We start from the raw sequence: 15,329 nt of genomic DNA, 5'->3' as shown, positions 1-15,329 counted from the left end.
CAGGCCTGAGGATGAACAGAGGCAGGAAGGAGCCCCTGAGAGTACTTGGCTTCATACATTAGCTCTCTGCTAGCGATGGATGTCCCTCGTGACCTCCCAACTGGATTCCAGCTGCATGAGCTGTGACTTCTAATGTGGCCTTTGCAGGGGGCAGAAGGAGGTGAGGCCCACTGAGAAGTTCCTGCCTAATTTTCAGGCTTCTTGCTGGTGAGCCTCCAATTGAGGGAACATGTCTTGCCTCCAAGTCAGACCAGGCTCCTAGAGTGCCCCATGGCAGGCTGAGAAGGGGACCTCATAGAGAGTTCATGTCCCCAAGCCCAGGAAGCATGACCACGGAGCTAGTGCTCAGATGTCAACTGAGTGAGCATGTTGTGGATGTTTGAGGAAGTGGCTTTCAGCTGACTTGGTGGATGTCCTGCTGCAGCCCTGACTTGCGTGGGGTCTGCCCCCCTGGGGCTGCCATGGTGCCCTGCTTGCCGCACCACACATCCCCTGCAGCAGGCAGGCCTCCTTCCCCGCTCTCTGCACTTTTCACAGGTCTGTCTCCCCCTCGACTTTGAGACCACTGGCTGTTTCCTTCCTTCTTTGGAGTGGCCATCCTTCTTCCTTCCTCTGGAATTCTGGCTCTGGAGGCCACCACAGAGCCCCCAGGAGTCTCTGAGCTAAACATGCCCATCACCACCTCCCATCGTAGCCCCTCCTAGAGGGTCATGACCAATCCAGGTCCCGTGCCTTGCTGACCCACCACCAAAAATCCAGCACAATCCACAGGCTTGTTTGGTTGTTTCTTCTTCTTCTTTGTTTTTGTTTGTTTGTTTGTTTTTACTTTCCCCATTGTTTGAAACTCACAAGCTATGATTAAAAGTTTCTTTCACAGAAAGAAAAGGAAAACCACAACAACACATCTGTTTGTCTAGCTCCTGTGTATGGTGGATATAGCAGCATCGGAAATAAAATTAAAACCCACAAATGCAAAATTCAAAGCAGAGGAAGGTCGTATTCCTAGTGGGGTGTGCAGGTCCCTCCACTGTCTTTCCCCCTGCGTGGAGAGGAGGCCCTCAAGGACAGGGGCCTGGCAACATTTCACAGTACCAGAGGCTGAGGAGGAAAAGTCTTGGCATGGCAGCACATGGTGGGCAGTTCCTATGGGCATTAGTTGAGGGGTCCATCGGCCTTGCTCATTCCCAGACAGGATGGATGAGTCAGATGTGATGAGGGCCAAGTCAAGTAGCCCACTGGAGACTCCACAATGGCCGGTGGCAGGTAGGTCTGGTGTACCATATACATAGCAGCAGGACCTGGGGGGCAGTCCTGGCCACAAGGGGCTGGGGCAGAGACCACTCCTCTGGGGTCTTTGTGTCCTCTCTCCATAGCACCAGTGTCGTATCATCCCCCGACTCCAAATCTCCCGAACAACCCGAGGTGAGCCTCCAAGCTAGGTTATAGAGCTGAGTAGGCCCTGGGCAGCCTGAGAGTCTAGGTCCCCTTCTTGCCTTTCCCTTACAGAGGACTGGGAATAAGGGAGTTGGAGAGAGGTGCTGAGGCCAAGAGGGCGGCAACAGCAAGACTGGAACAGGAGGCTTTGCTCCTTTCCTGTGGATGAGATGGGGTGCCTGTGGGAACGTCAAGACAGGGAGGCGGGAGAACCAGGCTTGGACTCTGTCAGCAGCCAAGTAGAGGGCACAGCTGACCAGGCTGCACGGTGCCTCGCTGGGGTCTGGGTGGCAGTAGAACACTTGGAAGAGGGCCTAGGTGTCCGATGCCCAGCACAGAGCAGCCGGGACAGAGTTAGGCCGCACGTTCCAGGCCCTTCCTCAGCCTACTGCCACGAGGCTCTATCTCCTGGACCCAAATCCCAGCCATTCTTGCGGTTCTGCAGGGCCTGGTTGAGAGTGTTGGCAGATATCATTGAGGGAGGAATCCTTGGAGGATATACCTCGGACCTCAGTGGGAGGGGTAAGAGGACAAGATGTTCCCCACAGGCTCTCCACAGCTCATTCTGCCAGGAGACACTGCTTTACACAGATGAGGTCCGGAGGATGGAACCACGTGGTCTTCGGGGGACAGTAATGGCAGGCTAAATCCCCGTCCCTGGAGCCCCAACCCCAAAGAGGACCCAGGAAGGGTCCTGGGTTTCACTCCAGGACGGGGAAGAACTTTATGCCACTCAGGAGCCTCAACCCTGTCCTACCATAAAGGACCCCGCCCCGCTCCAGGAGCGCTACCTCAGAGCCCCGCCCCCGCCCCGCTCCGCCCCGCCCCGCCCACGGAGAAGCGCTACCTCAGAGCCCCGCCCCTGCCCCGCCCACGGGGCAGCTCTACCTCAGAGCCCCGCCCCCGCCCCGCCCACGGGCAGCTCTACCTCAGAGCCCCGCCCCCGCCCCGCCCACGGGGGAGCGCTACCTCAGAGCCCCGCCTCCAGCCCCGCCCACGGGGGAGCGCTACCTCAGAGCCCCGCCTCCAGCCCCGCCCACGGAGGGCCCCGCCCCCGCCAGGTGGCGCTCTAACCCGCGGGCGCCGATGGCGACGCCCTCTACTTGCAGGTGTGCACGTCGTAGACGCGCGCGCACTCCTGGCAGCTCACGTAGCAGCACCAGTGGAAGACGCAGTGGCACTTCTCCCTCCGCTGCTCGGTGCGCGCGTTGTGGCCGCGGCCGCAGCACAGCAGGTCGCAGCCGTCTATGCCGTGCGAGCTCACGTTGCAGGTGCGGTCTCGCGTGCCGAAAGATCCCGTCTCGGGGTTGGGCTCGCAGAAGTTTGGCGAGGCCTCGTAGTAGACCAGGTCGCGCTCTGTGGGCACCTTGAAGTAGGTGTAGCGTGGCCGCAGGGTCTCCACCCAGCCGCGCGACTCGCGGTGCTTCTCCACCACCATCTCTGAGGCGCTGTCATACTTATCCTTGAGGAAGTCACCAATGGCGCGGAAGTCAGGCTGCGACCACCAGCAGGTCTTCACTTCGCAGCTGCCCGAGAGCCCATGGCACTTGCACTTGAGGTGCATGTGACTGGCGATGGCCTACAGAAGCGGGCAAGCGGCGGGGTCAGGGCAGGCCCTCAACCTCCCCACCTCCCCGGAGGATGGCTGTGCGCCTTGCCTTAGTCTTCCTTCCGCTCATCTGTCAACCAGTCCCTCAACCTGCTCCATAAAGCTCTGGGACTCCCAGGCGGAGCAGACACCCTCTCCCAATGCTATCCTTGATGTGGTTCCCCTGGCAGACCCAAGATCCTGGAGGGAAGGGTCTGGGAAGCCCCCTCCTGGGCTGAGTCTACTTCTAGGCCATCTCTGTTCAGTGAAGGGGCTGTAAGGTGACATGTAAGTGCAGGGGTGGGAAAGGGAAATGGTTCCTTCTAACTGGGGAAATCCAAGACTTTGGTCTAGAGGAGATGAGCATGGGCTGGGTGGCAAGCCTGGGGGCTGGCCTGATGGTGAATAATGGGAGTGGCTTGAGCACAGTATCTTCAGGGCCCAGGAAACTGGGTTTATTGCATCATAGGGGAGTGCTGAGAATTACATTATGTTTCTCCTGTGGGCACCCCAGCAGCAGGATCTCTTCCCTTCTCTTTTTAGGGGAAGGACTGGGGCTGGGGGTGAAAGGTCCTGTGATGTAATCAGAAATAGCCACCTGTGAGGTCGTGAGATGCGGCTGGCTGGTGGTCCAAACTGAGAAGTGCTGTTGAGGGCACACTACATGCTGGGTCACACGAAATCCCCAGATTTCATAAAAGGATGTAAAATACCTTATTCAAAATTTTAATATTGATTGCATTACCGTCATGGTAACATGTTGGTTATATTGGGCTCAATAAAATTTATTATTTAAAACAAATTTCACCTGTTTCCTTTTAAAATGTGGCTACTAGAAGTTGATCTTCATGACCCAGATAATCATGATGATGTGATCACTAATCTAGAGCCAGACATCTTGGAATGTGAAGTCAAGTGGGCCTTAGAAAGCATCACTACAAACAAAGCTAGTGGAGGTGATGGAATTCCAGTTGAGCTGTTTCAAATCCTGAAAGATCATGCTGTGAAAGTGCTGCACTCAATACGCCAGCAAATTTGGAAAACTCAGCAGTGGCCACAGGACTGGAAAAGGTCAGTTTTCATTCCAGTCCCAAAGAAAGGCAATGCCAAAGAATGCTCAAACTGTTGTGCAATGGCACTCATCTCACATGCTAGTAAGGTAATGCTCAAAACTCTGCAAGCCAGGCTTCAGCAATACGTGAACCATGAACTCCCTGATGTTCAAGCTGGTTTTAGAAAAGGCAGAGGAACCAGAGATCAAATTGCCAACATCCGCTGGATCATGGAAAAAGCAAGAGAGTTCCAGAAAACCATCTATTTCTGCTTTCTTGACTATGCCAAAGCCTTTGACTGTGTGGATCACAATAAACTCTGGAAAATTCTGAGAGAGATGGGAATACCAGACCACCTAACCTGCCTCTTGAGAAATCTGTATGCAGGTCAGGAAGCAACAGTTAGAAGTGGACATGGAACAACAGACTGGTTCCAAATAGGAAAAGGAGTACATCAAGGCTGTATACTGTCACCCTGCTTATTTAACTTCTATGCAGAGTACATCATGAGAAACACTGGACTGGAAGAAGCACAAGCTGGAATCAAGATTGGCGGGAGAAATATCAATTACCTCAGATATGGAGATGACACCACCCTTATGGCAGAAAGTGAAGAGGAACTGAAAAGCCTCTTGATGAAAGTGAAAGAGGAGAGTGAAAAAGTTGGCTTAAAGCTCAACATTCAGAAAACAAAGATCATGGCATCTGGTCCCATCACTTCATGGGAAAAAGATGGGGAAACAGTGGAAACAGTGTCAGACTTTATATTTTTGGGCTCCAAAATCACTGCAGATGGTGACTGCAGCCATGAAATTAAAAGATGCTTACTCCTTGGAAGAAAAGTTATGACCAACCTAGACAGTATATTCAAGAGCAGAGACATTACTTTGCCGACTAAGGTCCGTCGAGTCAAGGCTATGGTTTTTCCAGTGTTCATGTATGGATGTGAGAGTTGGACTGTTAAGAAGGCTGAGTGCCGAAGAATTGATGCTTTTGAACAGTGGTGTTGGAGAAGAGTCTTGAGAGTCCCTTGGACTGCAAGGAGATCCAACCAGTCCATTCTGAAGGAGATCAACCCTGGGATTTCTTTGGAAGGAATGATGCTAAAGCTGAAGCTCCAGTACTTTGGCCACCTCATGTGAAGAGTTGACTTATTGGAAAAGACTCTGATGCTGGGAGGGATTGGGGACAGGAGGAGAAGGGGATGACCCAGGATGAGATGGCTGGATGGCATCATGGACTCGATGGACATGAGTCTGAGTGAAATCCGGGAGATGGTGATGGACAGGGAGGCCTGGCGTGCTGCGATTCATGGGGTTACAAAGAGTTGGACACGACTGAGAGACTGAACTGAACTGAACTGAACTAGAAATTGATACATACTGTGTGGTTTTCATTACACTTCTATATTGAACAGTGCTGGTCTAAGACTTCAGGTGGGCTCTGTGTCCAGATGTTTCCTCCACCCTGTTCCCCTCCCCTTGCTGTTTCTTCAAGACTTCCTTCTCATCCTGGCACGTTTTAAGGGGCATCTGTAAATTACATTCCCTCACCAAAGTCCAGTTCTGTCTAATCTCCATTTTCTTCTCTTTTGTGACCAAGCTTTTCCAAAGAGGAGCTGCCACTTCCCATCTCTGCCTCCTAAGTCTTTTGTTTTAGTTTTGCTTTTGATTAAAGTTATATATGCATATACTTTAAAGAGTCCAAGAGTTCCTAAGACTTGTTAAGAAAAACAGGAGTTCTGCTCCCACACTCTCATTAACAGTACTTTCCTGACCTGCTAGGGGCAGCACCTTGCACCTCTGCACCTCTAATAAGATGCTTGTCTTGACCCAGGTTTGATCCCTAGGTCGGGAAGATCCCCTGGAGAAGGGAATGGCTACCCACTCTAGTATCCTTGCCTGGAGAATCCCATGGACAGAGAAATCTGGTGGGCTACAGTCCATGGGATTGCAAACAGTTGGACACAACTGAGCGACTAACATTTTCACTTGTTACTTCTTGAGTGTTCAGTGTTTGGCCTTGTCTTATGGACCTATCACCATGGAAGTCCCATGGGGGAACCTTATGCCACAACTCTGATGCACAGTTTTTCCAAACTCCCTCCCTACTCTAAAAACTATAGCATAGTTCCAGTTAGATCAAAACTTGGTGCTGACCATGTTGAAAATGAAAGACGCTCACTTGTGTCTGATTCTCTGTGACCCCATGGACTATACAGTCCATGGAACTCTCCAGGCCAGAATACTGGAGTGGGTAGCCTTTCCCTTCTCCAGGGGACCTTCCCAACCCAGGGATCGAACACAGGTCTCTGGCATTGCAAGTGGATTCTTTACCAGCTGAGCCACCAGGGAACCTCAAGAATACTGGAGTGGGTAGCCTATCCCTTCTCCAGTGGATCTTCCCCACCCAGGAATCAAACCAGGGTCGCCTGCATTGCAGGCAGATTCTTTACCAGCTGAGCTACCAGGGAAGCTGACAGTGTTGGTGCTTTGTTAAATGTCATACTTGGTTGAGCCACATGATGTAATTGCTTTTTTTTTTCTACAAAATATTTTGTTGTTGCTGTTTTTAATGTACTTACAGATTCAGTCTCATACACTCTCTAGTCATGTAAACATTCTCTTCAAGACTTTCAAACACACCAGATATTCCATGGATTTCATTTTCTTGGAGATATCTTTTTCAAAGCCCTTCTGGTAAATTTTGTGAAGTGTGCATATCTGCAAACAAATCTTTTCTACTTGAAAAGTTGAAAAGATGATTTAGCTGGGTATAAAAGTTTTGGCTTAAAATATTTTGCCCTTTCAGGATTCTGAAAGTATTGCTCTATTTTATTCTAGCTTTCACTGTTGTTCTCAGAAGCACTGATGATATTTTGATTCCTGATCCTTTGCGTGAAATCAAACCTTTTTCTGGGAAGTTTGGAAGGCTTCTCTGTGTCATAGGCTATGAATTTCACAATAAGCTTTCTTTTTAAATTTTTATTTTTCGCTGTGCTGGGTCTTCGTTGCTGTGAGTGGGGGCTACTCTTCATTGACGCGTGTGGACTTTTTCACTGTGGTGGCTTCTCTTGTTGCGGCTCGCAGGCTCAGTAGCCGTGGCAAGTGGGCCTAGTTGTGCTGCACGTGGAATCCTCCCAGACCAGGCGTTGAACCCATGTCCCTTGCACTGGCAGGCGGACTCAACCACTGCACCACCAAGAAAGCCCTCACAATGAGCTTGGACATGGATCTTCCCCTCTCTTCTGCTAGTCACTTACGCGGCCTGTTTGGTCATCAGCTCTGGGAAACTTCTCGTATTACTTCTTTACCAAACTTCCTCATCTTCACGTTCATGGTCTTTCTTGGACAGATCTTCTATATCTTCTAGTCTTTCCTATTTTCCAGGTCTTTGTCTTTCTTCCTCTACTTTGTGGGAAGGCTGTCTCAACTGTCTTCCAACCTTTCTGCTGAGATTTTTTGCTGCTCTATTTTAACTTCTAAGAGCCTCCTTTCCCCTCTGAATATTCTTTTAAGTTAACAGTTTATTCCAGTTTTATGGATTCAGTGTATTAACTCTCTGGGGATAGTGACGGTTTTTTGAAGTTTTCCTCTCTCTATATAATGTCTCTTTCCCCCAAGTTTGGTTTTTGTTTATTTATTTTGGTCTTTATCGTTGTGGTTGCAGGAAGGCATCATGCTCAGTGATCCCTAACTACCTGCTGTATTTAAAAGCAGGGCACCAAAAACTTATTGGAACCTCCTGTACACAGGAGAGACTCATGTACTCGGACCCTCACTGTAGAGTGATCTGGCCACGTTGCTTTTAGGGGAAACCCCACATCAATATCTTCAAGTCTCTTCTCTTGGATTGGTCTAATTTTCAGGGTAGAATCTTCCATTCTCCTGCCTAGAGCATACAAGATTCGCTGTGGCATTAGGAGATTAAGAAGAGAAATGTGTATGTAGACAGACTCCTTTCACTTGGGAAGCCTCACCCTCAGCAGTCCAGACATCATCTGCTTTACCCTCATTAGGGAATAAGCTTCTGCCATGGTGATGGAGGGGTGTTGTCTGGATGCAAGAGGTTGGACAGAAGAGCTAGTAGGTTTAAAAGTGCTTTTAAAATAGATTTCAACCAATCTTTCTGTTTCCAAGCCCTATATCTATCTCTGCTTCTCAAGATATCGAATACTAGAAATTCCTGGGTTGATTGCTTTTAAGACTGGCTTTAGATTAAAGCCGATCTAGTTTAAGAGCTTCTATTGGCTTAAGATTCAGCTTTCTTTACTGTACTGAGGTATTGCTTTCTGCTGTCAAAGTTTTATTGCCTCTGTCCCCTTCTGTTTTGCATGTTCTTTATAGTTTAGTATCTTAAAATCAATTCATTGTCATTTTAGTGATGTTCTAGGAGACTGCAGACAAAAATCCTTCATATTTAGTTTGTCGTTTTTTTAAACTGGAAGCTCCCATCCAGTTTTCAGGTCTACAGTTTCTTTGTGATTCTCTCCCAAATCTATTACATTGCATTTTAGCTTTGTGAACATAAGTAAGCATTTTTTTCCTCATAATCTGTGTCTAATAATTTCAGTATTGGATTCTTGTTTCCGTTTTTGTTGCTATTCTTGTTTTGCTTTGTTTTGTTTGGCTGGTTATCACTCATTCTGTCACCAGCCCGTTTAATAGGTTATATTTGATCATGTGTTGAACATGGTGTTTGAAAAACTGTTTGTAGAAAAAAAAAATCAGCCTATCATAAGGTTATCATTCTATGAAAAAGATTTTTGTCTTCTTTTTCCAGGTGCATGGGAATACCAGCGATCTGGGATCCCCTTAATCCAGGTTTGAGATTTTGCTAGCCTGCACATGTGCACAAGGGCTTGTCTACTTCAGGTTTTCTTTTACTCCTCAGGATCCCGCCTAAACTGAGGAATTATTTCCCAGACATAGAACCTTTGATGGTCCCTTTTAGCTCGGTGAGGCTGGTGAAAGTGCAGCTCAGCATATATACTTTTTTCACAGACCAGCAAATGACCCCTGGATAAAAGCAGCCCCAAGTACCTGGCTTGGAGGCTATAGTCACCCTCTGAACTTTGGACTGCTAATTCCTCACTATATGGCTAGCTATTTGACACGTAACAATTTTTTTTTGGAAGTGTAGTAAACATGCAAAAGTTTATATGTCATAAGCATGAAATATGACCAAATTTCACAAATGCCCAGCCTCAGAACACCAGCTCCTCGGAACCCTCCATCATGCTCTCTTCTAGCTGTTATTTTCTTTCCTGCCAGGGCATGTATTCCAACAGCATTTCCTTGATGACTAGTGATATTGATCACCTTTTCACATAATCACACATATTGGTCATTTGTAGATTTTCTTTTGTGAAGTGGCTTTCCATATTTTAGCCAACTTGCTATTGGGTTATCAGTCTTTTTCTTATTACTCTGTAGAGTTCTTTTTATATTATAACTTTAATATACAGGTTGAGTGTATATATTGTGAATCTCTCCTCCTGTGTGGATTGCCTTTTCAGTTTCATGGTGGTGCGGTTTTATACATTCTAATACACTCTGCATTATCACATTTTTCTTTCATTATGAGCACTTTTTTGGCCTGTTTAGGAACTCTTTGCCTACTCCAAGGTCACAAAGATATTTTCTTCTAAACATTCTCTGTTTACTCTTTCCTATTTGGAAATGGAGAATTGATTTTTTAAAATATGGTGTGAAGTAGGGGTCAAGATTAATTTTTTACCATATTGTTATCCAACTAACTGAGCATCCTTTATTGAAAAGACCACTTCCCCCTTTGCACCGCACTGTCTTCTTGCCTGTGATAAGTCAGGTGACGGTATCAGGTGAGTATTCTATACTTGTGAATGGTGCTTTTTAGTTTCATCCTACGTTTGTACTTGTCTTTAGTCGGAAGATTAATGTGAGTCACCAAGTTCCCTGCTGTTGGAAATTAAAATGTTCACTCTTCAGCCCTCTGCAATGCCCCAGTTTCACTGGCCAAGGTCAGAGCCAACTCTACTGGACATTTTCCAGCCCCGACACACATCACTTCCTATCAGCAGCTCCCCCCTGACCCCCTAATCAAGTTCTTTTCAAAAAGGCTCACAAAGCTTTTTACAGCTTGCTCTCTGGCAGCCTCTCCATTCCCCACATCTTTCTTTCTCTGTTCTCCATATTCGGCCTGAACTAACCCCTGTGCATTCTTTCACTGTGGGTTACCCAGAGGCTCTCCTGGCTTCCCCTCATCTCACTTCAGTTCAGTTCAGTCACTCAATCAGGTCCGACTGTTTGTGACCCCAGGGACTGCAGCATACCAGGCTTCCCTGTCTGCGAAGGATTCTGTTTGTCTCCACCTACCACCTCAGTTAGTAGAAGTCTTTTTTGAGACTGCAGTCTGGGTCTGACCTCTCCACTATGCCCAGATCACCCTTCGTGTGTGTGTGTGTGTGTGTGTGTGTGTGTGTGTGTGTGTGTGTGTGTGTGCACGCGCGCGCGTGCGCATTTCTTCATTGGAGAACTCACCACACTGTGGTGTAGCAGCCTGGCTGCCTCCCTCCGGGAATGTGCAGGAGCAGGCCTTTCTCCCGTCCCTCCTTCCTTGTGACCTCAACATCACAGGCAGACCTGCCATCCTGTGAGAATGCCCTAGACCTCGTGGAGCAACGGGACAGCCCTGTGTTTCAGACACTCCTGGGCAGGAGGTGATTAGACCCCCAGTCTGGCCATCAGATACATCTCTCTCCCACGACCCGCCACCCTGCCTCCAGCGGGCCACTCCCCTCAGGGGGCCAGGGCACACATCCTACTCAGAAAGCTTCTGTTTCCCAGAGCCCCGCAGGGGTGTGGTCTCAGGGATTTCTGCTTCACCCCCAGGACTGAAGGGGCCACTAACGTACCTGGCGCCCAGCCTCATTGTTGTGGCGGTTCATCGCGGAGCGAGCGTCTGGGCGGTTCTCCCGCGCATCTGCGAACTCCCGAGACACCATCCCGCCGAACTCGATGTCCTCGCTGCAGCCGCCCCACTTCCAGCCCTCACCGGGCGAGCCCTGATGGCGGCCGCTGCAGCCGCAGATGGCAGCGGAGCCCTCGGCGCAAGAGCGCGTCACCGCGAAGGCTACGCCGGCAGAGGCGATGGCGTGCACGAAGGCGGACTCCCGAGTGGCTGCGAAAAGAGATGACTTGCTTGGCAGCACCCGGCTTGGCTGGGAGGGGCTGGCCGTGGGGGCGTGGCTGCCTCTTCCCAGGCTGGGCCGTGGGCACCCACAGGGGCCGTGGGGTGCTAGACTCGCAGCGCGGTAACCGGGGTACAGTGAAGGGGAGGCAGGGCTGCGGTGGGACAGGAGCGCGCGTCCCTGAGTAAGGACCCAAGGAGAGGAGAGAGCTTCCCCAAAGAAAGTATATGGAGAGTTAAGGAGCCAAGGCAAGATGCTGGGCATCACTTGTCATGGAGAACCGCGGGGATGGCTGAAACCAGAAAGTCAGATCATAACCAGTGCTGGTGAGGATGTAGAGAAATCAGAACGCTGTAGATTGCTGGCTGGAAGGAAACTGGTGCTTCCTGCTTGGAAGTCGATTTGACCGCTCCTTGAAAACATATACCTACCCTATGACCTGGTCATTCGCCTCTAAAGTATTAACCCTGGAGAAAACCTGTGTCCATGCAAAGACCATGAAGCAAATGTTGCTGCAACTTTATTTGTAATAGTCCTAAACTGAGTTCTAAAATGTCTATCAACAGGTGAATGGATGAAAAATAGTGGCATAAAGTAAATATGTCGTGGGTTACAGATGGCAACTAGAATTAATATTGTATATTTGGAAATTGTTAAGAACATAGATCTTGAAGTTCTCACCATAAGAAAAAGTCTTGTAACTGTGTGGGGTAATGGATGTTAATTAAGCTTATTGTGGTGATCGTGTCACAGTGTCCATAAACACTGAATCATTACGTTGTAGTTGTAGTAGTAGGTGTGTTAGTCACTCAGTCGTGTCTGACTCTCTGCAACCCCATGGACCGTAGCCCACCAGGCTCCTCTGTCTATGGGATTTTCCAGACAAGAATACTGGGGTGGTAACAGGGGATCTTCCCGACTCAGGGATTGAATCAGGGTCTCCTGCATTACAGGCAGATTCTTTACCATCTGAGCCACCAGGGAAGCCCCTCACTATTTTGGACACCTAAACTAATTATAATGTTATATGTCAATTATATTTCAATTAAAACCTGTGGCATATTTATGAAGTGGAATTCTACTTAGCATGCCAGGAAAGACAGGATGGATGAATCTCAAAATAATTATGTGGATTGATTAAAAGGGAGACAAAAAGGCAGATACTCCTTCCAGTGTCCTCCTAACCCATGGTGGAGCCCTTCTGCCCAGATGTCCTTGTCGGAAGCTTCCAGCAGCCCTGCCCAGGGGGCAGCTCCTGGTTCACATGGCTGCCCATTGTGCCTCTCACTGCCTGCACACACGTCCCTTCTCCCACTTCAGACACCAGGTGCTGAGAGTCCCAGCGGAAGGGCCACCTCTTCTGGAGCCGTCTGAAGGTCAGCGTCTCCGAGCGCACTTTACCCTGTGCTGGCCCCTCGTGCGTGGGTCTGCGGCTGAATGCCCCTCGGGAACTGGCAGACTGCCTCTGACCTGACATTGGAGCTTCTGGGCCCCTGAACGCTGCCTTCTCCTTCTACATATGGAGGAACTGAGTCAGGGGATGTGACATTTGTTTTTAGAAGGCCAGTGGGGGGTGGCTGACGCTTAGGAAGAAAAAGCCAGTGGGGCTGAACTGGATCAGACAGGCATGTGAGGGAGTCAGCAGAGGCCTGCCTTGGAGAGGCCAGCTGCAGGGGGTTTCTGGGTGTGGGAGGCCTCGCCTCACCCTGGCAGACAGAACCCTAGAGGAGCTGGTCTCAAAGGACAGGCAGGAAGTCGGCAGAAGAAAATCAGGAGGCAGGGGTATTCTGCACGGGGGCTCACAAAGTCAGGGCCCCAGGTGGGGAGGGGCTGGGCCGGCAGGACCAGGGGGAAAAGCAGGGCATGTGGGGGACAGCCTGGACTTTGCAGAGGCTGGATCCTCAGCCAGGCTTCCCCAGACGGTATGAATGAATGCATCAATGCACCGTGCCTCCTGAGTGTGTGCAACCATTTCCTCAAGGCACCAAGCCGTGATCTGCTCCAGGTGGAGGACCAGGTCCTGGGGGTACCCTGGGTCCTGTATGAACTGACAGAACTCACTCACTCCTCAAATCACCATTCCACATGTGTGTGGAGCACCTGCTGGTTGCCAAACCCTGCTGGAGAAACATCAGGGAGCAAGATAACCTCATGGAGCTTACCTGCTGATTAGCAAGAATTTTAAAATCCCAGGTAAAAAAATTGCTATGGGCTGAGGAGTGAGCTGGAGAGATAAAGGCACAGGACCAACCAGGGCTTTCTGTGTCTGGCAAGGGGTATGTGTCCTACTTTCTCCCTGGGCAGAGGCCCCACCGCAGGCCTGGACCGTGCAAGGGCTCGAAATGGCTACAGGAGAGTCATCCCAGGGGGCTGCTACCTCCTCACCCCACATCAATGCTCAGGAGGCTTTTTTCCTGGGAGGGGGATGGAGAGGGGGCTCCACCCTGGGGAGCAAGCAGAGGTTTGGGGTTGCACCGCACACTTCCTCCAACTGCATGGTCTTACCTGCTCCCAGGTTTGCAGCCAAGGATATGTGTCCCAAAACTCAGGCAGCAGAGTCGGGGAAGTGGTAAGATAGGGTTCCAGCCAGCAGTGTGCACACACTCAGACTGAGCCACACAGCTTTGTACACATACACACACACCTGCCACTGAGAAAAGCACATTTACTTCTAAACTAGGAACGCACAGAGTGGGATGTCTGAGAAAGTGCCCTAGGCACCAGCCTCTTGATAACTGCAAGGCTCCACTGAGCTTTTGATGACTTCTTTCTATGGATTTGCCAACACTTCTGGATGGTCCTCTGCAGATCACAGCCAACCTATGTACTCCTCATGTTTTCCCCAGAGCAGGCCTGGACACCTGCTTCTTTCTGGAAACTCCCAGGTGGCAAGTACCCAGTCACAAACCCAGAAGGACTCCCCGTTTCTCCCCCATCAGCCTCCCACTGACAGCTTGGTTGGGATCTTCCCACGTCTGAAGGCTGCTCTGGCCTCCTGAAATGGCCGTGGCCCATCTTGCCTCTCCTTGTTGTCAACAGTGAGTCCAGACCTTAGAATCTCCCACTTGCACCAGAAGAGGATCCTAACTGGGACAGGCGGCTCCAGCTTCCAGCTTCCCCCCACCCCACCCACACATATAGACACTCTCACCTCATACCCATATATGCATGCACACACAGACACACACACATATGCACACTCGCACAACTATGTACATCCCCCGATATATACTGTAGGAGGAATGCTGTGTCCAGAGCCCAGCTGGCCCTGCCAAGCCCCTTCTCCAGTCCTTGCCACTGTGTCCTTGCCTGACTCACACACAGGCTGACTCTGCTCTACCTGCTACCCTCTCAGCCCTGATCACCGCTCCCTGGCCTCCAGCCACACTTGGCCCTCATCCTTCCCTTGGGTTCTTTCCAGCTGCTTCTCTGCTGCTGTGCGTCTGCTGTGTCCCCATCCCTGCTCTTTGGAGATCCGAGGATGCAGTCTGGGCTCAGTCCACACCTGGCCCTGGAGCCCTAGGGCTCCCCAAGGACTTCAGGAGGACCGTCTCACACCCATTCTGCCTGAAAGCTCCCTGAAGTGGGGGCTGTGTCGTGTTCACCTTTTGTTTCTAATCTGTAGCCCCAGGCCCGCCCCACAGATGGTTATTGGTGAGCAAGGGACTGGTCAGAGGGGAAGGCAGAGGCCCTGGGCTGGGACAAGGAGTCCAGGAGGGTCTGAGCACACCTGGACAGGCCCACCCCAGGGGACCTGGCTCTCCGCCCCTCCCTGCTCAGCTTGTCCTGGAACAAATTCAGGACAGCTTGCCTCACTGTCTTCTTTCCCAGACATCAGCCAGGCCTCTGAAGACACGAAGCCCCTGTCCTGTTATCCTTTTATAATAAACCTGATTAGTTTCAGGGTGGCCTGGAGCCACTTCCTGCTGACTCAAGGCACACATGACATGGCCACAGACCCCCTTCCTTCCTGAGCTTCCACTCAGCAGAGCCCCCACCCTTATTTTGTCTTCTCAAGGACTCAGGTTGTCCCTCACCTCCAACTCTTTGGAGGCTGGGCTAACCTGATTCTCACCCCTCCAGG

At 50.3% G+C, this 15,329-nt stretch overlaps 1 protein-coding gene across 1 annotated transcript in view; it reads right to left on the bottom strand.

The window, feature by feature from the left end:
• WNT3A (Wnt family member 3A) overlaps positions 2,386–15,329 on the bottom strand; it is a 74,315-nt gene continuing 61,371 nt past the window's right edge. Inside the window, exons 3-4 of the mRNA XM_018051579.1 lie at positions 10,970–11,235; positions 2,386–3,013 (exon numbers count right to left, since the gene is read on the bottom strand). Coding sequence (XP_017907068.1) covers positions 2,534–3,013; positions 10,970–11,235 — 746 coding nt within the window. The 3' untranslated portion in view covers positions 2,386–2,533. The remainder of the gene's footprint in view (positions 3,014–10,969; positions 11,236–15,329) is intronic.

The sequence above is a fragment of the Capra hircus genome, chromosome 7 (genome assembly GCF_001704415.2).
Source record: "Capra hircus breed San Clemente chromosome 7, ASM170441v1, whole genome shotgun sequence".
Taxonomy (NCBI): domain Eukaryota; kingdom Metazoa; phylum Chordata; class Mammalia; order Artiodactyla; family Bovidae; genus Capra; species Capra hircus.
The sequence above is the reverse complement of the archived record's forward strand: the minus strand, read 5'-3'. Positions and strand labels throughout refer to the sequence as shown.